This window comes from Halichoerus grypus, chromosome 8, assembly GCF_964656455.1.
Source record: "Halichoerus grypus chromosome 8, mHalGry1.hap1.1, whole genome shotgun sequence".
Lineage (NCBI taxonomy): Eukaryota > Metazoa > Chordata > Mammalia > Carnivora > Phocidae > Halichoerus > Halichoerus grypus.
Window position 1 is genome coordinate 93071666 of NC_135719.1, and position 26472 is coordinate 93098137.

At 38.0% G+C, this 26472-nt stretch overlaps 1 protein-coding gene across 1 annotated transcript in view; it reads right to left on the minus strand.

The window, feature by feature from the left end:
- Positions 1-26472, minus strand: part of SLC25A21 (solute carrier family 25 member 21) — a 476445-nt gene that overhangs the window by 95236 nt on the left and 354737 nt on the right. The window contains exon 3 of the mRNA XM_036103885.2: positions 25873-25956. Coding sequence (XP_035959778.1) covers positions 25873-25956 — 84 coding nt within the window. The remainder of the gene's footprint in view (positions 1-25872; positions 25957-26472) is intronic.

Below are 26472 nucleotides of genomic sequence, written 5' to 3' on the forward strand. Positions count from 1 at the left end.
TTGAAAAACAAAAAAGGCTCCAACCATTCTCTTTCTAATACTATAAAATACTTAGCGTTTACGCTGCTCTTTAATCTCACAATCGACTAAGGAATGTGTCCACGCATATGGTTAAAACCGTGATGGAAATCTTTGGATTCTATCAATATTGAAAGTACGTGCTTTGCTGTCATCTATCTTTCTTCTCCTTCCCTAAGAGGACCTCATATCCTTGAGAACTAGACTTGTCACACTGGTTTGACCCTCACGAAAAAGTAAGTCCTGCTTTCTCTTTAGTTGCCTTACTTACCTAGAAGAGATCAGTTTTCCAACCATAGGGTTTATGGCTTAATGGACTTGTCAAATTATAAATTCCAGGTGAAAACAGGAGTTTTTGGAGTTTTGGTTTTACTCCTTTTACTGTGTCTGCAACCAAATACAATATCTACAGCTTTCCCAGAAAAAGATATTTACCTAATGTTGCCTTATTGTTATTGTCAACTGCAAACACTAATTTAAAGCACATTGCTCTCTGTACTTCCAAAGGAAAAGACTAGCATTTCCTGGGCACGCTTGGAAACGCTAGTCTTGGGTACGCTTCCTCGTTGGATTTTATTTCAATTATGTATTAACATTTGGCTTATTTATTAATGTCCATGAAATTTCCTTTATGAGCTGATAAGTAGAATACATACAAATACTAACTTTACAACAGAAATAAAAAAAACTTTACAGCAAGTTGAAATATTTGGAATTAAATACTGACACTGTATCACTGTAATAATCTCTCATCAATAATTAAATTCAGTGAAATGAATAGTAGGAGTCATTTGATGTTGAAGTTTTGCTGCTGATAATGTTTTGCTTGCAGTATTTCATAGTTGTTTTTTTTTTGGGAGGGAGTGCAGGTGGGGCAAGTATCTTCAGGGAAAAAAGGACAAAGGTTAGAATGAAGAAGGAACATGACATGTCTTTTTAAGAAAACCGGTGGGAATTTGATGCTCATATGTGGTCATTATACTTTCATTTTGCTAGCACCTTTCCTCCCGAAAAAATCTATTTCTATCAGTCTTTGTCCAAGAAACTATCAAATAGTTGATAAAAAAAAAAAAAAGTAAAGGCATGTGCAAAGTACTGTTTATGAGATTTAAAGATGAGATCCACAACTTCATAGGGTGGCATTTAATATCTGCCGGCCTTAGCATCTAGAAGTGTTTTTGTCAAAATGAATTTTTTTTTTAAAGATTTTTATTTATTTATTTGACAGAGAGAGACATCGAGAGAGGAAACACAAGCAAGGGGAGCTGGAGAGGGAGAAGCAGGCTTCCCGCTGAGCAGGGAACCCGATGTGGGGCTCGATCCCAGGACCTTGGGACCATGACCTGAGCCAAAGGCAGATGCTTAACGACTGAGCCACCCAGGCACCCTGGAATTTTCTTTTCGAAGTGTGGTGGCATCTTAGGGTATCAGTATATTTACAGTGACAATTCTAAGGTAATAAGCATAATAATAATTATGAGCTAGCTCAAAGGAAATGTCCAAACCAAAATAAATCATCATCATCAAAGTTTCAAATCTGTGCAAAAATTTCAATTATTTCTAAACCTAATTTTTGAGGGTTTTAGTGCATTATTCTGTTTAAATCTGTAGATTATCTATCTCTCTCTTTCTGCCTTTGAAGTTCTGCCACATCTGCTCTTGCCAGGTAAAATGTTGTACTTATTCTGCTTTAACTCACAAAAAAGAAAAAAAAAACACAACAGAAAACTATGGATTCGGCACTGTGAATTCCCCAAATTCTTTTGCACATAAGCCCATATTAGATATTCAAAATGGTCTCTGTTCTGCTCATATTTAAACAGATAGTTCACTCAGTTATGGATTATTGAGAATTTTTGTTCTCCAAAATGCCTCCAACATTTTGAGGGTGCAAAAATAAGTCCTTTGTTACAAAAGCCACAAAATAATGGGATTTGGGAAATCTGGTTTAAGATGAAAGGTTAGCTAGCACACACAATTGCACAGTGATGATTGCCCTACATTTTGAAAAATAAACTTTTCAAAGCAGGAATTTGGAAAGGTTGGACTATTATAAAACTACATGTATCATGGCATCACGGTACTGGGAAAAAGGGGATGTGTGTAGTCAAATTCTGTATTACATCTTCCAAAGATAGTATTTCAGTAATAAAAGGAACATGTTATATCAATTTTAATTTAATAATAGAGTTCAAAATTCAATGCAGCAAGAAATACCATCAAAAGATCTGTCCTTCCTTTTTAAAAAAATTTCAAAATAAATAGCAAGAAATTAACAAACATAAGCAAATGACTGCAGGCTTTAAAACTACTGTGTATGCTTATATTAGGATGGTTAATCTAATTGAACCATAGTGTATTTCTAAGAGGATCCTCCCAGAATTATTTAAATCTAAAAATTTTTAGAGAGAAAATTATGCTGTAAGTTGCTAATCAACAAGTAAGCATCTTGTTCAAACTAAAGTATTCCTATTAGGTAACACTTTATAAATGCATGCATTACTTTGGATATAACTTAGAACTATACCACTAAATCACCTTCCACAGGGCAACACCCTGTACTTTACAATAAGATTCTTGTTCATTACTTACTGACTTCCTCATCTAAACTTTACCCACCCTTTAAAGTCTAGAAATTTCTTTTACAAATCTCACTGAAGGACTCTAGGTTTTAGTAACTAATATCTATGGAGAAAAATCTGGCTTAATCATGGTTCTTCGCTCCACCAGCAGCCATTTTAAACAGAAAACTGGTTTAGTTGTGTTGACAATCACATTTTAAACTGATTCTTTCCAGATGAAAAGATACTTTTTCAAACAATGTAATAAAAATGTAAACTCAGCTGTTTCACAGACATAAAAGTGATTTATATCACATGTACTGTGCTTGTGGAGTTTTTCTCCTTACACAATGGAAGTTTTATTTTAAGGAAAAGTTAATAATTAACAGCTAGGAAAATCCCACAATGCAAAGAAGTCAGCTATAGGGGATTAACCACCCCCCTTTGCTCTCCCACAAAAATCAGCCAATAAACCTGGTGAGAAAAACGATGTGATATTTGAAAATTAAAAAGAGTCAACATCAGGATGGTCCTTGCTTTGGTGGCAGCCAGGTGAGGTACTGAATGGAGGGAGGGACCAGGAAGCTTCTGGGAGGTGCAAATATTCTGGTTTTTGATCTGTGTGCTGGATACATGGGTATCTAGCTTGTGAAAATTCACTGAAATCGTACACTTATGTGTACTTTCTGTATGATACTATACTTCAATGAAAACTTCTAAGAAGAGATTGTGTATCATTTTTTAAACGATAGTATGAAAAAAAATTAGTGTAACTAGATAAATACTTCTAAATACTCTGAGGTAGAGTGGGATCATCAACTATTCCCCCATAGAACTCTATTATTAGAGGACCAAAAATCATGCTGGTGGCTCATATGATGAGTCCCATGCTAGCCCTAAAGAAGCAAAGAATAGGGTCATATTTTACACTTTAGGAGAGAGAAATATGTGTGTGAGAGAAAGAACGTATCTGAGGGCTCATAGCTGCAATCTCCACAAAAACATGGTCTTTTTGAAGAGACTTTAACAGAGGCCTGTAAAATCCATGTTTCTAGCAGAATTTTGCAATGGCTCTGAATCTGTATTCGGTATTCTGTGCATCCAGTTCCCAATTATTCTTGTTAATGGGAGGCAGGCCACACGGGTAATTGAAAACCCACAGTCAAGAGCTGGAACATACCCCTCCTCCATCAAAATGGGGGTCAAGTATTAAATAAATAGAAAAATTGGTCTCTGTTTGAATTGCTAATAAACTGTGAAATGTCCAAAGTGCAGGCATCTGCAGGGCAAGCAGAGGACACCATCCAGCCAGTGATCCCCTGAAAAAATTCTAGAATTGGACAGATTAAGTGGATACCTTTATGTAGCAAAAGCTTACTTTATACATCTGCTCTGTGAATTCTGGTATTTAAAACTTTGAAGTTTAATCCATCAGCACACAAATGTTTACTATTTCCATTTTCTCAATGTAATATTTCTTCTGTCATTAAAAAATCAAAAGCAATGTGTAGGATTAATCTGTGGTATCATGCATTCTGAAAGAGTTCTCAGTTGTCCACCACCACCAGCACTTCTGTCAAGGAAAAAATATTTTTACCATGATCACAGTTCCCCCACCGCATCTCACACCCCACAGCTTAAAGGCGGTCCTCACCAGTTTTCTCCTCCTAAAACTTCTTTCTCGTTCCTATTCACTAACCCTTGCCTTTCTGTGGGGTCCTTACCCTCTGAAATGGGGTCTTATACTGGCTTTACTTACTTTTTCTTCAAGACTGAGCAAAGTAAAAATATCATTTTTTTTTTGAAGATTTTATTTATTTGACAGAGAGACACAACGAGAGAGGGAACACAAGCAGGGGGATTGGGAGAGGGAGAAGCAGGCTTCCCGCGGAGCAGGGAGCCCGATGTGGGACTCGATCCCAGGACCCTGGGACCATGACCTGAGCCGAAGGCAGACACTTAATGACTGAGCCACCCAGGTGCCCCAAAAATATCATCTTTAAGCATACACATATGGACGCATGTTCAGCTCAAATAAAACTGAAAGGTCTGGATACAAACAGGCAACAGATAGGCGAAGATACTGTGAGTACTTCTCTGTACCGTGTGGGGAAGGCAAAAGAATTCCTTTGTAATTTGAAATCTCCGAAACAGCTGTATTCTGAGGGAAAACAGAGGCAGAGTGTGGGGGGAATAGGGGCAGCAGAGATAGATAAGCAAACTGTTTTTGTCTCGGCAAAGTCACTGATGGGAAAATCTGAATAAACAGAGTCAGCACAAGAACCTTGGGTTCACACTTCCAAGCAACCAGGAGGCTAACGTGCTATTTTCTACCTCACAGTCATCCTGAAGAAGAAGAAGCCTCTTCCCATCCCTCTTTACCCTCTGTCCTCCTCCCCGACCCCAGAAGACACACAAAAATCCCTCAGCATGAATACCATGATGGTCTCACACATGCCATGTTATCTGCAGTTAAAAGCTAGGGTGAAGTGCAGGCAGAAGTATATGATGAGCCCAAAGTTAATGGACCAAATGTTCTCAGAGTTACTTGTGTACATCCCCAGGGTAAAATTCAGTCCTCAGAAGTCCACGTGCAGTTTCCATAGAAATAACTATAAATACTAAGCAGGGAAAAAAATAGCTGCAGTCAGTCTTTTTCTCTGTATTGACACATGGTCTTTATTCTCTTCTGGCTTTATCTCTTGAATGGCAAGTTTTGGCTTGGTTTTATTTATGCAGTGGAACTTCATCAACTCACACACACCTTCAAGAGAACCAGAGTAAAATACTCATTGTGGGGATCAGTAAAGAACTAGAAAAAACTTGGCAAGAAGAAGCAAATCAAAGAAGGTCATGAAACATATTTATTTTATTGGGCTATGAAAAAAATACAGACTTGGGAAGTGAATATGATGTAATCTCAAAGGAAAATAAATAGTTGACAGAGCTGGAAGTGTCAATCAGCAAGCATCAAGGCAAATGAGTAAAAAAAGTCCATGGCCAACGCGAGTGTAGATAAAATACCACACAGGCAACGAATACATATAATCAGGGGCAGGTGCACAGAGTGTTAACAAGGGAGTAGAAATGAGTAGGAAGCTGTTTCCTAGTTAGTGCTGTTCACTTTTTCATTTCTCTCCAAGAGTGTTTTTATTTCCACAAAAGAAGAAAAAAAATAACCCTTTCTTCTAATAAAGTTTTAATAACATGAATTGCAATGAATCTTTTAATGGACACACAACACCAATATGTAAAATGCTTGTTTCAGGCTGATTAGAAAATATGATTATGATTAGAAAATATGATTATGATGAATTAAAAATTTAATTGTAGAGCTACTTATTGACGACGTATATAAACATCCCAGTAAAATAAGACTCTTGTCCAGGTAATAAAAACTAAAGGTTTGCTTATGTCAATGGCTCAGTACATAAAATTGACTAAAAAAATTAACAATATAAGAATCTCATAAATTTCAAATAATCCCAGTTTTACTCACAGCGAGAATTTATGCATTTACCGCATTTGTCTTTGGCGTACACCATGCTTGTATTATTGAAGGCCACTAGACCTTTCTGGTGAAAACTTTAGTTACTATGACTTTGTGAATCAAGGGGAAATGAGGGAATTCCCAGGCCACCCTAAATGACTATAGCTTATTATAATCACTTTAAAGATACAATAAAAATAATCTATTTAAATTGCTTTTTGTTACAGGGGCTTTGAGGGAAACTGCCTTTTTATAAACAAAATTAGAACATGACTTTAAAATGCTGCTGAGTGGTATATAGCTTAGAAAATGATTTTAACTTTGTTCTTAAGTCCTAAGGATCATAAATAAGTGATCAGTTTGGTCAGTTGAAGCTACAAGTAAACCAATTCCATTCTGGGTAAAATTTTGCTTGGGGCAGGGTTTTGTTGTGTTACGTGATTCCTTAGGTCAAGTTCTGAGTTCAGCTTCTTGTGGTGGGAGTACAGCATACCTGTACCACAATCCTGTTTGCCTGACAGATCCTAACAAAGGTCCAGGCGTCCTAAAGAAAGCGTAAAATGAAATGTGAATCGCTTAGACTTAGCATGTCGTTAGAGGTCTTTGGTTTTGGTTTTGAAAGAAGGATGGATTTACAAGAGGTTACTTGTTACCTCTAGATCTCTAGTCAGAGAAGCCCAAGCCTGAGGAAGAGTTGATTTCTAAAACCGGGGCTGGTACAGATCTGAGACGGACAGTGTGGATGCATGAAGTGTTTGTGCAGTGTGAGTCACATGCCCGAATGAAGCCCTTCTTGGGACAACGGTAGCAGCCAACTGTTTGCCATTCAGAGATTCCTATCACCCACCCAGAGGAGCAACCGGGAGGCAAGCTCACAGAGTAAGTCAGACAACCGTGGCGATACCATAAACTGTGCCTGAAAACTCAGTAGGCAGTTCGTGCAGACTGGCCTGGAGGGCGTGGGGAAGGAGAGCAGAACTCCACAGACGCAACACGGTATGTACATAACACCCTCAGAACAAGGGTAGCCTAAATGCCAAGGAGTCATGGGGAGTGTGATAAAGGAGGACAGTGGCATCTGATCAAGGGAGGAGATGCTTTTCCTCCTTTAAGTAGTATTCGCCCCATGTAAATCAGGAGAAGGGCCCTCAAGTCTCTAAGTTAGCTCTCTCAGGAAGAGGCAGTAAGTTGATGCCCAAGGAACAAAATGAAAATTCCATAGACACCATAACTGCCAATTTACTAGCAATCTCTGCATGATAACATATTATAACACCTTAAAACGGAACATAATAAAAAAATAAGTCAGAGAATGACACTGTATAATCTCACTTATATGTGGAATCTAAGAAAATAAATTCATAGAAACAAAAAAAAATAAAGAAAGTAAAATGTAGGCAATCATCACCACCATGGACAAGATGCAGAAAGGAATTAAGAATAAATTAAATCTGTTGAGGAATAAATTATGTGCTCCACTTAGTAAATAAAGAAATAGTATGTTATTTTCTTTAAATAAAAGGGCAAATCCATTTTTAAACAGAGTTAAAAATTTTAATCTAGTTTAATTGAGTTCAACAAACATTTGTTGAATTCAGTCTAAGATGCAAGCTCTATGTCGTGTCCCAGGGACATCAAGATAGCTGTGAAAGATTCTGACCCTTCAATAGCTCACTACTGCCTGGTGGCGACATGCTAATTAGCTTTAGATACATACTTGGTCTAAGATCATCAGCTGCCGCAAGATTCTGACATCCCTGGAATTTCTCTGGTCTATTCGCATGTATGATACGCAGCACACTTGCATAAAAACCTACCCGTATCCACAGGGACATTTAGTTCTGGTGGTGAAACTGAGAACTGAGTTATGTGAATGTTCACATATCAGCTTTGTCAGGAGATACACATTTTTTTTTTTTCCAAAGGGAAAGAGCTAGTGCACTTTATTTTTTTATTATGTTATGTTAGTCACCATACATTACGTCATTAGTTTTTGATGTAGTGTTCCTTGATTCATTGTTTGAGTATAACACCCAGCGCTCCATTCAGTACGTGCCCTCTTTAATACCCATCACCAGGCTAACCCATCCCCCCACAGCCCTCCCCTCTAGAAACCTCCGTTTGTTTCTCAGAGTCCATAGTCTCTCATGGTTCGTCTCCCCCTCCGATTTCCCCCCTTCATTTCTCCCTTCCCGCTATCTTCTTCTTCTTCTTCTTTTTTTTTTTTTAACATATAATGTATTATTTGCTTCAGAGGTACAGATCTGAGATTCAACAGTCTTACACAATTCACAGCGCTCACCATAGCCCATACCCTCCCCAGTGTCCATCACCCAGTCACCCCATCCCTCCCACCCCCCCCCCCCCACTCCAGCAACCCTCAGTGTGTTTCCTGAGATTAAGAATTCCTCGTATCAGTGAGATCGAGCTAGTGCACTTTAGATAACTGCCTTGGGGCACTGGAGGCAGCCAGTAAACCTGGTTTGCATTTCTAGCTCCGCGGCCACTTCTTAGCAAGCGACCGTTAACAAGTTGCCTAATTTTTTTCTCCCATTTATTTTACTCAACCTAAAATAAGATCAGGACTGGGTGGGGGTGGGGAAGTGTGGTAAAGAGAGGAGAAGCAATAGCTAGGGTAAGTTAGAGGAGTATAAAATTCTTCTTTATTTTTTTTGGAGGAAAGATGTAGGAAAAGAGATATTAGTGGGAATTATAACTAATATCAAGTTTTAAAAAGTAAAGTGAAGTATCATTAGTCTAACAATAATTTGGTGAACTATTTTTAATCTAACAGATCATTTCCAAATGGGTAATATTTCTACTTACGGAAATAATCACTTATTTTTTGAAACCTTTCAAATGCCTCATTTAAAATAAAAACAAAAACCTAATGCTGTTGATATTTAGCTATAGGTGAAACTGAAAAACAATTTAACAGTTTAAAACCAGTTTTAAAACAGTTTAGAGCAGTCTGTCCCCCTTCCCCACCGACAATGATGAAAAATAACAAAAACAAAAAACAAGACCAAAGAAATTTAAGAGCTCTTACTATATGTAAGTTATAGGAAACAGTAAAAAAGACAGTTGATAGGATAAGCAATGTGGTTTAGATTTTGCTTTCCTGTTATCTAGAAAGTTTGCATGGCCCATGTAAATTTTATTGCAATGAATCTCCCAACGGTAGCATCTTCCTCTTCAAGGTTTTAGTTACTTCAAAACCCCTGTCGTAAAACATAATTTGGGGTAGCAAAGTAGAAGGGAGTGAGCAGGGGCACAAATTAAGGGAAGAGCGTTAAAGAAATCAACACAAAAAGTTTTTATGTAGTTGATCCCAAACCTTATTTGAAAAGTCTGAATAGGATGAAAAGGTTTTCTCTATTCACTAGTTTCTCTTAATCCTCGGTCTAAACATTTGCCCCAATAAACATTAGATTATTTTTATGTTAGCAATAAAGCTGTCAGTCCTCAATAAACAGATACACTCCTGGTGGTTTTACCTTTGCTGTCAAAGAATTGTCAATATGCATACTGGCTCTTAAATTAAAACAAACACACAGGAAAAGATGTGTAAAATAGAAGCACACAGGAGAGTTTAACAGGAGGCTGCTGAAATCCTAAATAAATGATAGTCCAAAGAGAAGATGGTGATTAGAAGAAGTTCACTATTCTGTGATATAGTCAACGTGTGGTTAGTGTCTTGCTGTCTCCTTAATGGGATGCTGTCAACTCTCCTACTCAGGTAAGCCAGACCCTTACTTTAGTGTGTCTCAATTAAATTTTACGTCTGATGTGTCCATTTGTTGTAGAAAAAGAGACAAGCTCAATGAAAGGGACACTTTGAAGATTTTTATTTCCTATGGAGACAGTTTACTTCTGTCTGGAAAGTCCCTTCAGAGTTTTTGTGGTTTGTTGTCCTGTGATTGACAATGTCTGTACAAGAGATGTGAGGAGATATCGAGGTATTGAAAATGCAAATCTATTTTCTGGTCGAATCTCTACCATTTTCACAGTTGTTTTTCAAAGGACTTTTTCCACAAAGGCTAATAGGATCATGTGACTGAGACAATAATTCTTGCTCATACAATTATTTCATTGCAGAATTAAGCTTTTAGAAGGCCAAAGCTGTGCCTTTTTAATGTACTCTCTGTGTTGCTTAACAGAAGGCTGTGTATATCTGGGCAGCCACTAAATACTATTTGCTTGGTGGGTTACAAGTGTTCTTTGAAGGCTAGTAACGAAACAGCATAAATATAGAAAAGATATAGAAATCTGTTCTTAGCCAGAATCATGTTGCTTGCCCTCCATCTCTTATATCAAAAAGCTATGTAAACTTTAGGGAATTGGGCCTAAAGCCAGAGAGACATTAAGAAATAATAAAGTGACTGTCCACTATCACAAAAGGAGCTGTTCTTTTAATTTTGTTCATTTTAATTCTATCTGAAATGAGTAGCTCTTTTTTCCTGAAAGAAAAGAAACAAACAAGCAAACAATGAAAGGGTCCTTTATACTGAAGGGTCCAAAACAAGAGATTAAAATAGGATGTGGGGCACTTAGAAACGTAACCTGGATGAACAAAGAGTTTGAGGAAAAGAGAGCTGAAGGCAAATATATTGGGAATCTTAAGGCCCTGATGAATACTCCCTTTGTTCTGTGTAATAAATGTATGATCTTCCCTGCCAAGGCTGAAAGAAATGGATTTCCCAAGGAATGTCCCATCAGTGGAGAAGAGATCTGCCATCAAAAGCCATCATCCTCTGAGGAGGTGTAGCAAAAAAGATTAAACATTTAAAACAAATGATGGGGTAAAGGAAGAAATGAAGACAGGGATGTAGAAAAGGTAAAATGTCAGCATCCTGAGAATGAGATCCACAAACAAGAAAGGAGGAAATGGAGGGTGTCAACTTTAAACCCATGTTTTATATCTTGTGGCCTTGGGCAATTTGCAGTTCAAGGAGAAAGATGGGACATTCTGTTCACCATGGTGTTGTTACTTATATGTCAAACATACATAACAGAGCCCATGCCAAAATATATCTAGTAGTATCTCGTCGTCCAGAAGGAACATCTGCAAATATGGAAAGGTCACATTATAAGAAGAGTTTAGTGCCCTGGCACATGTCACCAAGCAATCTGGCTTTTCAACCTTTCATTTAGTTTCTAAGATTTGCAACTAGCCAGTCAGCCAAAATAGAACAATTTATGTTTCTTAAAAGAGTATTTCTTTTAAAGTAATGTAGAGGTAAAGATCTAGACCCAGATCACATGGGTTCAAATTCCTACCACCTATGAAACATTAGACAAGTACATAAACATTTTGGCCTTGATTGATGCATCAGTAAAATGGGAAGAATGATGGCTCCTCCCCCAAGGTTGCTGTGAGAATACACAGAATTAGTGTATGTAAAGCACTTAGCAAAGTGCCTGTCCCCTGGCAAATTATGAATATTTTAGTTGCTTAAAATGAATTTTTAAAAACTTTAATGATTTCTCTCAGCAAAAATATATGTTATTGTTATTACTCCTGTACTTATTCAATCCATTAGTTACAATATGAAGTACCTACTACCGCAACATAATCAGATAAAGCATGTTCCATCATATTTAAATATTTGTAAGACAATTAACAAGTTACATGACAACATAACATGTGGGTTGAAAATCTACCTACTGAATTCTTATTTTTAGTTATAGTATTTTTCAAGATTTCCATTTGAGTCTTTAAAAAGCAAAAGATTCATATCTCTGGTGAAATTCCCCATCTTCTACTTTTTCACACATATTTATTATATCTTTTTAAAAAAAGTTCTTATCCGTCAAACATAGAATTACATACGATCCAGAAATTTCTCTTCTGCATATATACTCAAAAAAGTTGAAAGCAGGGATTTAAAGAAATATTTGCACACCCATGTTCACAGTAGCATTGTTCACAATAGCCAAAGTGTGAAAACAACCCAACTGTCCACTGACATATGATGGATAAACACAATATGGTATATACATACAATAGAAAATTAGCCAGTCTTAACAACGGAAGAGATTCGGACACATGCTACAACATGGATGAACCTTGTAGACATTTTACTAAGTGAAATAAGTCAATCACAAAAAGACAAGCATGATTCCCCTTGCATGAAGTACCTAGAGTAGTCAAATTCAGAGACACAGAAAGTAGAATGATGGCTTCCAGGGGCTGGGGCAGGGAAGAAATAGGGAGTTACTGTTTGGTGAGAATAGAGTTCAATTTGGGAAGATGAAAACATTCTGGAGATGGATGGTGGTGATGGTTCGCAACAAAGTGAAAGTACTTAATGCCACTGAACTGGATACTTCAACATGGTTAAAATGGTAAATTTTATGTTATGTATATGTTACCACAATAAAAATTAAATAAACTAAAAAATCAGCATCTGATAATCTCAAACTTTGAGTCACTTACTGTTTCTGTTTGCCTTGATATTTGGTTCTTTTGTCTTTTCTTCCCTAAGACCCTGTGATTTTTTAACTGAATGTAGAGCATTGTGCATAAAAAAATTTCAAAGATCCTCTGGATGATGGGGTATTTTCCCAAAAAGAGGAATAAATGTTCTCCTAGCAAATAGATGGAATATGGCAGATTACTTTCATCTTGCTGAGGGTTGGACTTAGGCTTTGTAGAAACAATGTGTTTATATTTTGCCCTTATTCCTAGGGCAGAGCCCTTCCTCTTGGATGAGGACATTCTGAGTCTCAAATGAAAACCTGTTGTGTTTACCAGAACTCCTCTACCTGGCTAAGTTTGAAGTCCAACCCTTATCTCCCCAGCATCATGGGACTGCTGAACTTTCTGTTCCTCTCTATAGCCTCTCAGCTTCTGGGGTTTTGTTTTGCTTTTTGCTTGGTTTGTGGGAGTTTTCTCCTGTTCACACATAGCTTAGGAGTTGGCAAATGCCTCAAGGGGAAATTGCATATACACCCAAAGTTCACTTCTCTTTAGTTTCGGTCTTCTTTGGGATTTTTTGCTTCTCACGTCCCAGCCATCTGATAGCTCTGCAAGCCAATCTCCCACTCTTCTCTTAACTAAGACTTGGTCTGAACTCCCTCCCCCAACCTATCCCACAAGATTTAGCAAAGTATGGAAAAAGCCTGGGTAAATGTACAGCTCACTGAAGTGGGCTTCCTTCCCTCAGGTCTTGTAGCTCTTTGCAAGTTCTGCCTGCTTTGATGACTCTCTAATGCCTTCAAAAGTAGTTTTGTGTATTTTGTCCAATGTTTATAGTTGCTTTCAGCAGGACAGTTGTTCTGATACAAACTACTCTGATTGCTGGAACCAAAAGTTTGTTAATACAGTCTTTTAAGATTTTAACTCTTCATTTGCCTCTGATTATGTTTTAAACATTTGCTTGCTTTTACTTTAATTCACCTTTTTATTGACCAGAATACTTGGTTTTTATTTATACTGTTCTGGGTCCCTGTGCTTATTAAATCCCAGACAGGCAAGTGTCGTAAGTACAGTACTGAAGATAGAACACATTCTAAGCAATGGGGGTAGATTGTTTGTCTTCACTTGGGTCTTCATCAGCCCTTCCAGTTTCCCTAACTAAACCTTTCAAGTGTCCCAACAACACCTGTCAATGGTGAGTTCCCTGAATCTAAAAACTCAATGTCAAAATCCAACTCCCCTACCTTCAGACACTTTCATGGCCCTTAAAAATATTCTACTATGTTCTGAGACTGTTACAAAAATGTTACTCTTCAGGCGATAGAGGCAAATTACCATCTTTAGAATTTTTGTCTTAATGATACCACCAGCATCATAAAATTTTCTTGGTATTTATTTAGATTCGACTATATTTATTTTCTACATTAATGTGACCAGAATAGCTTGGTATGTGAAACTAGGTATCATTCAATTAAATTCAGCAAACATAACTTGGATGATGATTATATACAAGAATTGTGTGATACATTTTAGAAGTCCCAAAGAGATTTTATCAGAGCTCCACACATTTAAATGACTGTGAATAGTTACAAATAATTATCTACAATATAAAGTAATAATAATGGAACCAGTTAACGATTACTGTGTGCACACTTACACACCATCTATTATACTAGGTGCTAGCAACAGATACTACTATTCCATGCAACAAATAAAGAAACAGAAGTATAATGACATTAAGTAATTTGCCCAAGGTCCCCAAATTTATATGTGGGATTCTAATACAGGTCTCTTTGACTCTGAAGAGAAATGTTGTTATTTAGGAGGAAGATGCCATAAGAGAACAGGCAGAGAAAATTATTTCCATTATGGGTAATGAGAGAAGGCGTTAAAAAGAAGGTAGCATGAACACTGGTTATTTATGGATGATCAGACTACCAGAGCTGGACAAAAGAAAAAAAATGCCATTCTGGGCTGATGAATACGCATGAGAAAAAGCCCCAGAAGAATGGTTTCAGGAGTTATAATTGGTCCAGAAGGGCTTGACCATAATACGCATGTGATGACACTAAGTAAGATAAAATTTAAAAGATTCAAAAAGCAGATATGGAGAGCTCCAAATAAATACCATGTCAAGGGTTTCAGGATGTTTTTGTGTATTTCTTATTATCATGCAATTTCTGTGGGTCAAGCATCTGGCCATGGCTTAGTATGTGTCTCTGACTCAAGGTCTCTCATGGGATTGCAGTCAAACCATCAGCTGGGCCTGAGGTTTTATCTGGCTCACTCAGGTGGTTGTTGGTAGGATTCGGTTCCAGGTTGTTAAACAGAGGCCCTCAATTTCTCATTGGTTATTGACCAGAGCTACCCTAAGTTCTTTGCCACATGAGTCAATAAGCCTAGTTTATGCTTAAAAGAAGACGATTATACAAGGACATAAATACAAGGGAGCCGGGAGATCATTAGGGCCATCTTAATGGCACCCTACAACATGGATCAATAGGAAATCATCAAAGATTTATGAATGTGTAAGTGACATAATTTGGCTATCATTAGTCATTCACACGGAAGACTAGAAAGTCATTCAAAACTTCTCCTTCTCACTCAACACCAATATCCATTATCAAATCACTCCAAGGAGTTTAGTTGTCAGCATTTCCTCTTTCTAATGGTACATAAAATAATAGCACATCTTATAATCCCAAGTGTCTCAGATCCCATGGAAAAGGATAGGAGTCCTGTGGTGACTTCTGAGAGAGCAGTTTGTAAATACGTGGTGTAGACAGAAGTCAGACCATGGGGATTAAGGAGTGAACAAGTGGTCAAGAAACATTTTTGTAATCTAACACATATATTTTTTTACACATGAAGCCAAATCTCTAGTAATTGTTATGTCCTTGACCCACTGCTTAATGGATTACCTTGCAATATTCTTTTAATTTTAGTTCCTTTATAAATAGTGCCAACTTCTGGGAATTTTATTATCTGAGTTTTTTTTTTTTAAAGATTTTATTTATTTATTTGACACAGAGAGAGATAGCGAGAGCAGGAACACAAGCAGGGGGTGTGGGAGAGGGAGAAGCAGGCTTCCTGCTGAGCAGGGAGCCCGATGTGGGACTCGATCCCAGGACCCTGGGATCATGACCTGAGCCGAAGGCAGACGCTTAACGACTGAGCCACCAAGGCGCCCTATTATTTGAGTTTTGAAATGCATGTTGACCTGTTCACTGAAAACTGTAAGGATACAAAATGTTAATGATACCAGAGCATGTCCTTCGTCTCATTTTGGTTCTTCATTCTTCTAATTTAGTTGAAGCTTTATGTAAAGAAATCAAAGAACTCATTCATCTAACACAAACTTACAAACTCTCTTTGACAGTTTCCAAAACTCATCTCACACTTAATCTCTTTTTTGTTACCACTGAAACTGTGTCTACATTAGAATTCCTGGTACCCAGGGCATTGTTTTCCTACAAGTTCTCTGTGGCCAGACAAAGAGACTTACGAACAGTGTTTATCAGCAGGAGAACAAGGCCACTGAATATGGCTGGCATCTCGTTTAGATTTTGGTGACCACATATTTTAACATTTATTACAGTCATATGATGATTTTCACCCCATCTGACAATTCATCCAAGAAACTCTGGTTAGATGCCTTATCTCATGTTTCATGAGGTTTTCCTGGTTATTACTCAGAATTCAAGTTGAGTTAGGCAAAGGCACTGACAGGTCAAATAAATAAATTCATTCAGTGAGTTTTAACCTTAAACTGTATCCTTAATTTCTTTTGAACAGGGTTCTGTCCAAAGGATTATGGACCTCTATCTTGGTCTCATGGGAGGATGGTACCACACTTCATAATACATTTTTAGTCCAATTTCATTGTCCAAGATCTCATGTAAAGAAAAAGTGCACCTTTGTCTTCTTTGAGTGCTAATCTCAGGAACCAATCTATTATTCTGGGAATCTCACTAACCTCCCTTCTGCTGAAGTTTGCTGGTTTGCAGAATGTAATCAACCATACGAGATGCTACCTTCCCCTGCCTCCCCCCTCCCCCAGATGCTATCCAGCCAAGTGAGATGACATATATGGCAGTGCTTTGAAGCCTTACTGGGAACAGTGTAAATCTCAGGTGTTGCTTCTATTATTACTAATGACACGATGAAGTTATTGACAGAGTAGGGAGCACAATACAGGATGCAGAAGACCTCGGATGAACACTTACCCCAACAAACACCAGCTGTGGGATGCTGGGCAAGTCCCTTAACATTCTTATCAATTTCCCAACCAGAAAACTAGAGATCATACTCCCCACCTGCCTATTGCCAGGGTTCTTGTGAGCAATAAGTGAGGTAAGACATATGGACACATTTCAGAAAGACTAATGGGTCAAAATGGCAACAATGGTTTTGAACATAATCACTATCATAACAAGAATGTCTGAACCTTTTCCTTTCCTCCCCTTCCAATCCACCTGAAATACCTGGAGAAAAGGTAAAGCTAAAGTCATGAGACTAGACGAAAAATTCATGAACTAGTGACAAGAGCATTGTAATCGGGTGATGAAACAGATTTCCAAGCAGGAACTGAGCAGAAACTTAACCATAATTAATAGTCAGATTCTCCAGTGGTATCTGACTCATGGGACTTACAGAGAAAATGTAGCAATCTAAACTATAAGCAATTCAATTTAGTTTAAATACATGTATGTGTGCATGTATGTATGTATGTATGGATCTTGTGAATGCTTTTACATTCTTAACACTGTTCTAGAATATTAAAAATCCATGTGACCTTTTCTTTCCAAGGAAAATAAAATGAGATCAAATGTGCATAGAAGATGTCCTAATAGAAGACAGAAAGATGGAATTCCATGAAATCAGAGACGCTAGCTGAAATCAATGATGATGATAAAATATTAACTACTGGGGCACCTGGGTGGTGCAGTTGGTTAGGCACCTGACTCTTGGTTTCAGCTCAGGTCATGACCTTAGGGTTGGAAATTGAGCCCTCGGTCCAGCTCTGTGCTCAGCATGGAGTCTACTTGGGACTCTCTCCTTCTGCAAACCTGCCCCCCACCAAATAAAAATTAACTTCTTTAACTTATGTCAAATCATGCCTAAGTTATTTTCTTTCTTTTCTTTCTTCCTTTCTTCCTTTCTTTCTTTCTTTCTTTCTTTCAAGACAGAGAGAGAGAGTGTGCGCGCAAGCAGTGGTGGGGGAAAGGGCAGAGAGAGAGTTTTAAGCAGGCTCCACACCCAGCATGGAGCCCCACATGGGGTTTGATCTCACAACCTGAGATCATGACCTGAGCTGAAATCGAGTGGGATGCTTAACCTATTGAGCCACCCAGGCACCCTTAACTTATTTTCTACAATAAGAGAATCAGACAAAGGTAGAAGAGTTTTTAGGAGATTTTCTTTTCTTTCTCATTTTCATCTGAAAATGTTCAGTTTAACAACCACTAGAAAAAGGATTAGGGTTTTGGTAAAGACATTCCCCGCCCCCCCCAAGGTGACTGCATTTAGCTCATCAGAAATCCAGAGTAAGTCAGAAGAAAGGCTTGAAACTATTTCTAACTGGACATCTCCCACTGACCATATAATCCCCTCACCTCCCATTAACACTCTATAAAACATGGGGAATATCTGCTCAGGCTCTGGATTGAGACACTCATGTTCCCGAAAGACAACTACTTCCACCCAAACAACTGGTCCTCCTTTCCCTCTTGTCAGCGCTGTGTGCTGGGAGAGGCTGTGTTTGGTCTCTTAATCAGGCCTTGCTGACGAGCTGACATCACTGCAAAAGTTTTCACTTATTCTTTGGCAACACTTAAATCCTTGCCAAAGGCCAGTCAGTAAGTCCGAAAGTATTGTTAGTGAGAGGCTGGGGGAGTCGATGTGTGACTGTCAGCTAGCAATCTATGGTGATGACAGGAGGGAAATCTAGGAGCTGAAACCATTTTAAAGGTCACTCTGTGGGCAGAACAAAAGACCTCTGACAGAGCTCTGGGACACTGGAAGCATAAGGATGCTGCTATCTGAGCACCCTGGAAATTCATTATCCTCTCCCTGATTGTAAAGACCACTTTACAACCCACAACAGCTTAAACCAGCAGCTATTTGCTTTCGCAGTGGTATAAAAGAATCTGGTAAAACAGAAATGCCAAATAATGTACCCATGGTTTAACTTTCTGCTTTTTTTTTTTTTTTTAATATTCTCCTTTAGTATTTTCTCCTTACCCTACATTCTTTCATTTTCAACCTTGAATTGCTAAATAATCAGAGTTTAAAGAGCTTAGCCACATACTTTCTGTGAAAAGCTATTACATACATTTCATATCTAAAATTTTATGAGTATAATATACTAAGGCATTGATAAGCCATTTTTAAAAGGAGCACAGATCATTCAGGAATAATAAGAGTAGGCCCATGCCTGAATTGAAATCATCTCTTTTTTTCTCTTTGCAAAACGGGAGAAGATTTGGAAGAAGAAAATGGCTCAGTTTACTGGATGCCATAATCTGGACCTGGACCTACCACGTGTAAGACCTGCCGGGCAGATTTGCTAGAATTTATTCTCCGAACTCTCACCTCTCATGTTTTCTTATTCTTTTTTTTCTCCCCGACTTGAATGGAAGACATTTGTTGTGCCATCATTCAGAAGCCCTGGCAGGCCAGGGCGGAGCTCTGTAGTGTGGGAGCAAGAGCAGCTGGGATGGTCTACTTTCCTCCTTATCACCGCAGGAAAACAAGGGAGCAGGGGTCTAATGCAGAGCATGGTGACTCTAGTTACTCATACAGCACTGGATACTTGAGAGCTGCTAAGAGAGTGGATGAGTGTGCTCACCACGCACACACAAATGGTAATTCTGTGAGGTGACGGATATGTTAACTAACCCTACTGTGGCAATCATTTTGCAATGTACATGTGTATCAAATCATCACACAGTACACCTTAACCTTCACAATGTTCTATCTTGATTATATCTCAATAAAGCTGAAAACAATCCAAGACAAGGGAGCACTCAAGGGAGGTTCAGAGGGTACCAGGAAGGGCCTCTTTGGTAAAATAAAAAGGAGGAGAGAGAAGACAGGCAAGGCACCAGGACCCTCACACAGAAGGCACCGTGGACATCTGGCATCTGCCAAAAATGACTTCACTTGGGTCCGCCAGGCTTGCAAACCCAATCAATACCCAGTGATCTACACACAGTGGATTTGCACTGCAAATTATCTGCTTAGGGGTCTGAGATCCAGTCTGTAATTACCCATCTGAGCAAAAACTCTTGTGAGTACACAGGGACCCACCACTCAGTTGTATGTGAACTCCACTGGGTCTATCTATCTATCAGATAAGAGGGACCAGCCTCAGGATCCAGGAACAGTGACACTAAGAACCACCCGCTCCACTCCAGCTTGGCAGTACTTGGTAGATGAGTGGGTTTCTGTTGGATGAGAAGCTGGGTAGAGACAAGAGAGAGAGAGAAAAGCAGCAGCAACTATGGGGCCTTGTGAAGTTGCACCTGGCTTAGGTGGGGAGGAGGCTGACCCCTGGGACGAGTAGGCGCCTCCGCTGTGTCTTCAAGTCCAGTACTTCCCCTCCCTCCCCGTGAAAGTGAGGGGGTTTCCAGAGGCTGCCCAGGGGGTTTTCTCTAGGGGCAGGTCTTTCTATTTTCAAGGGTGCTTTCAAATCACCTGGTCATGTTACATTAGGTAAACCAGGTTTTAAAAAGTGGACCCACTAAGACACCAAATTAAGCCGAAGATCTTGGAGTTGGCCCACCTGTAAAAAGAAAATGTCCAAATCCCACCAGGTTGTTGTTGATTTTGAGTTGTCGACGTCCCGCTTCCTTTGTTTGTGTCACAAGCCACTCTTTCCCCTTCTTAATGAAAACAAGAGGGAGTGATTATACCTCCTGGGCTGTGCCATTTATGCTGTCTGAAAGGCACTTAAACGAGTGGCACATTATCTCACACATCTGGAGTTCACCAAATTAGCCAATTATGCTGGAGCTCATAAAATGAGGCCTTAAATGTCATTTAACTAGAAAATATTATAATCACCAAGTGGTCTGATTGTAAGATGATACTTGGGGCAGCATCAGTGGTTACAGAAAACAAATCGTGAAACAAAACACAGTTCAAATGCTCCCCAAATGTAACCACATATTTTCTACAGTAATACTTTCTGAAGAATACCATATTTCTGAAGGCACCAGCAATCAACATGTTTCTCATTTGAGACTAAGTCTAATCCGACCTAGTTGTTTCCGAGTTATTTGCCTTGGGCAAATCAATGCCCATGAGTTTTTCTCATAAGAAAACTGAGGAACATGCAGGATGGGAGCAGACTGATGGAAAACCATGAACTTATCAGAGATACGGAGCCGTCTGTAAGGGATGGGACAATAACCAGATTAAGAGTCTTGAGTCATCAGAGGTTTGTGGTGCTGTCTTGGAATTGACAAGATTTGATTAACTGAACATATATGGTCTCTCAGGGCTTTCATATTTTACTTAAAGGAAGAGATAAAAGCTGCTTTAAATTGCTATGTGATTTGAGGGTAGGAATACCGCAAGTTTTAGAATAGCTATTTAAAACTTAGGGGTTTATAGCCACTATATTCACATTGTCTTCTTTTCATTTAGTATATAACAAAATTTGGTGTTTAGTAAAAGGTGATATAATATAATGGGAAAACCATGACATGTCACTAATACTTGTGTGACTTTGGGCAAGTTATTTAACTTCTCTGATCTTCTGTTTCCTCATACAAAATACAGACATAATGCTATGTTGTGTTCAGAATAGTGTTGCATTGGAAATAATATATGAAATAATATATGAAAAAGTCCCCAGCATCGTGCCTGTTACACTGAAAAAAAAAATAAGTATTAGTTTCACATCTGTCCTTACCTATGTCACGAGAATATCTTAAGTTCTGTTTTATTCTTTTTCCTCTTTGTTTCAGCAAGAATGGTCACTAGGTGCTTTCAGAAGAGGGAGAGTAAGGGGACAGGCAGTCCTGGTTTTACATTAGCATAATTTACAACCCCATCTGTGAGCATCTCCATCACTCTTTTTAGAGCAACAGGTACAAAAGAGACTAGAAAAACTTTCAGGAGATACTCTGAAGCAGAAGGAAGGAAGAAGCGATGCAGGAACACATGGTAAATGGGGACACCAGCTGCTACTTGCCGGGAGAATTTACAAAATGAAACTAATTGGTTTTAAAGGCACCTAATCAGCTAGGCTAAATTTGTTCTGGGCTCACTATTTCAGTAGATGGACCTATGGGTTTATTTTTACCAAACTGAAATAAGATGAAAAAATCATGGTGACAATGGAGGACTCTCAACAGTGACAAATTCCTTGCCTGTGAGTTCTCTCTTCTCCATTAGACAAAACAACGATGGCCTCTTTGGTAAATATATATGGTATGAGGATTCCATATAATAGAAATCCTTGCAGAGCATTTGGAAAGACTTTTTTGGGGGGGGCGGGGGTAAAGCTGGGTTGAAAAACCCTGTCTTTCATTAAGTACAATATATCGATACTTTTGCTTCTTAAAAGAACCTTAGAAGTGGTTAAGGGACTTGGACCCATGTATTTGAGCCACAGTCCCTTGTAAACATGAATTCTGGGCAGAGAAGTGGGGAATTGCATTTCTCAGGATGGCGACGAGTACCCTTCCGTTTCTTACAGCGGGGAGGAAAATGGGAGATCTGTGCAGACATTAAGAGTATGATCAGACTTTAATGTTCTTAAACAAGAGAAAGGAAATAGCTTTCAAAACCTTTAACTTGGGGGATGTAGGAAAAACCAGAGAGACGAATTGTCTTAACTATGCTAATGGTCACACTGACTTGCACTATGTTCCTGTAGCCACAGACCAGACTGGCCTGGATGCACCTGAGTGAGAAAAATATCTTTGAAAGCAGAGTGTACTCTAAAAGCTAAATAAGAAAATGAAAAGGAACTGCTTTCACTAGGAAAAAGATTCAACTGAACATGTGCTAAAAGGGTTTCTTTTCTTTTTTCTTTCTTTTTTTAACTTAACACTATGAAATGTTTTTGCTCTGTATCAAAGATAACAGGAAGCTTTTTCTTTTGTATTTTTACAAATATTTCCATCTCTGAGACTAGAGCTCTCCGGCTTTGGGCTAATAACATGTCCAGATCTAAAGGCATTACAGAAAGAATGTCAATTTGCTCTAGAAGCAATTATACATACAGTCTAGGAAAAGGCCAATTTTACTATGCAAGGACCACACATGCTGTATGTTTGTTGTATTACTTGATATCAAAGCAGAAACATCAAATTCTTCCTAACACACATGAAATAAAGAGACTGGCTAAGGAACTCCCACATCCAATTCAGAGATACCTGTTGCAGCTTATAGAGCTTGGAAATGCTGCTACTACTGTTTTACTGGAAAGGGACACTGCTATTGACTACATAATGCACTATGATTTCTTTAACTTTATATATATTCTGGGTAAAATGAGCATGACTTTGATCCCAGTTGTCATAGATGCAGGCATATCATTAATGTATGGCATTTAGTTACCATATCACCAGAGTACTAGCAAGAATTTGCTGATTCTATGTCACTAGGTCACCTAAAAATATTTAATCAGGTATCAAGATTACTATCATAACTTCAGAGGGGGGTGCTCAATAGTAAGAATTATTATCTCTGTTTTGTTTTGCATCCTTATGATTTTGATGTGATGACTTGTATTCATTTAGTGAGCACTTACTGTCTCTACTCAGTGCTAAACACAGTCACGGGAGATACAGAGCTAAATGAAAAATGGCCCTTAGGGGAATATATTCTTGGGGTGGGAGAGAGGAGACAGAAAATAGCCACAGTACATTAGAGAGGTGCATGCTGTATTTTGCATAGCACATAAGAATGACTGCTAAAGAAAGCGTGTGGTAGAGAAAAGATGGTCAGAGAGAGAAATGTGAGGGCATCCTTGAGTGAAGAGGGATGGTTTCTTGAGTGGATGAGGGGGTCGGTCCTGCAGGAATAAGATAACGACCAGCATGTAAAGCTATGAGAATGTGAGCAGATCTGCTATTCTTAGAGCAGATCTCTGTATGGGGAATGAGCCAGGAGAAGAAGGGAGGGCCATAGTAGCACAGGCGCTGTACCACAGTACGAAGTTTAGGCTTTCTGGGCGCCTGGGCGGCTCAGTCGGTTAAGCGTCTGCTTTTGGCCCAGGTCACGATCTCAGGGTCCTGGGATGGAGCCCCAGATCAGGCTCCCTGCTCAGCGGGCAGCCTGCTTCTCCCTCTCCCTCTGCCCCTCCCCATGCTCGTGCTCTCTCTCTCTCAAATAAATGAAGTCTTTAAAAAAAAAAAGAAAGAAAAAAAATAGGTTTAGGCTTTCTACTGCAGGGCATATTTTTATATATTACCCAAATACTCCAAAAGTAAATGAATTAAAACACTATGATACTGGCATAGAGCTAGATAAACTAATGAAACAGAAGAGGAAATGGAGAAACAGACTAGAACATTTAGATGATGTATTTGTGGAAGTTTAATATACAAAAAAGCTAGCATTTCCAATAAGGGAGTAACAGTGAGATTTTTCAACAAGTGGTGTTTGGACAACTCACTAACCATTTGAAAATAAAATTTAATTCCTATATGCCACACAGTGCATTAAAAAAAATCCTCAGATGAATTAATGATATAAATGTAAAACATACCAGAAGAAAATGTTTATAATCTTGGGGTTAGAAGACATCCTTCTTTCTAATGTGACAAGGTCAGATATCACAAAGGAAAAGATAGATATGATCACAAAACCACAATCTTCAAAAATGTCAAGGTTCTGAAAGGTGTAAGGCACTGTAGCTCTAAGAAAAATGACAAACTGGGAAAAATATTTGTAATCATAGTTAAAGAATTAGTACCTATAATATATACTGAGCTCCTACAAATCAATAACAAGTCTAACCCAAGAAAAATGGGCAAAGAACACAAGAAATTCTTGAAAGAAATGACAACTAATGGTTATAAAAGTATGTTCAATCCCAGTTACAATCAAAATAATGCTTGTAGACAATTTTATTTTTCACCTGTTAGATTATTAACAGGAGATACATGTGGGGGGCAGATATACCAAATAATGATTGGTATTGTCCAGTGTTTGAGAGGGTGTGGAGAAATGAGAATTCTCAAAGACTGATACTTTTTGGAAGATAAGTGGGTAACATTTATAAAATGTGCATATCATTTGATCCTGTATGTCCATAGCTAGCAACTTATTTTATAGAAAAAAATTTATGTGCACACAAATGTGAAAAAGTAGTATAAGGATATTTATTGCACCATTGTTTTTATTAGCGAAAATCTGCAAACAACCTAGTGGTCTGCCAAAGGGTTTAACTTAATAAATTGCAGCATGTAGATACAAAAATTACTATGGTATTGTTAAAAATATATATACTGTCATGGAAAGACATCCATGACATATGTTTAACTGAAAGAAACAACTGACCATAGTATAATCTGCCAAGAGAGGTAGTGAACTACAAAGGTTAGGAGCATGGGCTTTGAGGTCAAGCAGACCTGGATTTGAATCCCAGTTCCATTATTTATCAGATACGTGAAAATGACTAATTCCTCTGAGTCTTGGTTTCTTCATTTGTCCAACTGAAGTGGATTCTAATAGAACCTACCTCACAGAGTTATAAGGAGAATTTCTAGCACATAGTAGAGACTAAGCATATACCAGCTATTACTATTACTGTTATCATTTTGTACATACTTATTATTTTCAACCAATTCTCTTAGGAAAACAACTTCAAAAAGCAAATCTAATATCCTTTGGAAAATTATGCTGGAGTCTTTAACCGAATCTATACATCAAAGATCATTTTAGCTTATGTAAAAAAATATTTTTATCTGATCAGCTAGTAGATAGGATAACAAATCTGACACATCAATTTTTGCTTTGAATTTGCAAAGCAAATTCTGCTTTGAATATTCATAAGCCACAATGCAAATAAGGAACACATTTGGACACTATATTCAAGAATCAAAATAAAGAACTATTATATTTAGATAGCTGCTGTTATGAGAACTTTAGAAAATCTCAATGGCACAAAGTAGAAATTGTCTTCTAGTCAGCAAACTGATTATTAATATAATTTTTGTGGTAGTTCTTATGTATACATATTTAGTTTTCAATTGTATTATCAGGAAAAACACACAAAAAAGTGGGAAGGCACCCTTTTAAATATTTTCCTCTAATAACACTAGGAAAATGAGCCATTCAAAATGAGAAAAACATGTTATGTAGTAATATGTCAAATGCTTATATCAACATAAAGTTCATACACAAAGAACCATACATACCCTTCTATTCGGAAAATTGTTCGAAAGCTGTCTCCCAAGCTTTTGTAACTGTTTGGATCAGTTGCACATCTCTGAATCTGGAACCTAGGAGAAAAAAAAATCAAACAAAAAAAAAATTCCAAGTTAAGGATTTTGCCAAATGGCTTTCGTCATTTTTCAAAGTCTTAGGAAACTTAGCCTTTTCAGGTTAATCTAAAATATCCTGGGTTTTGCTATAGATTTTATTGCTATATTTGCCTTATATAATCTTTACCTTATTTTTGTAGCCTTTAAAATTATATTTCTCTGTACTTTAATAGAAACTATAGAGAGAGTTTTTTTCATCTGTTTCTTAGCCAGGCAGATGCACCCTGAGGCATTTATGCCTTTTTCTTTTATGAAAAGCATACACAGATGTCATAGATTGTTTTAATGTATAATTCAGAAATCTGAAGGTGCATATGAAACAAATAAGTAGCTCTATTTCTTATCTTAATTAGTGCCCCCTTGATGGTAATTTAATACAAAGGTTAAAAATACAGAGCAGCTAATATGGTCTAACTTTGATCCTGATTGTGAATTTGGAATTCATTCTGGTAGACAGGAGCCTGTGCTGAGAGC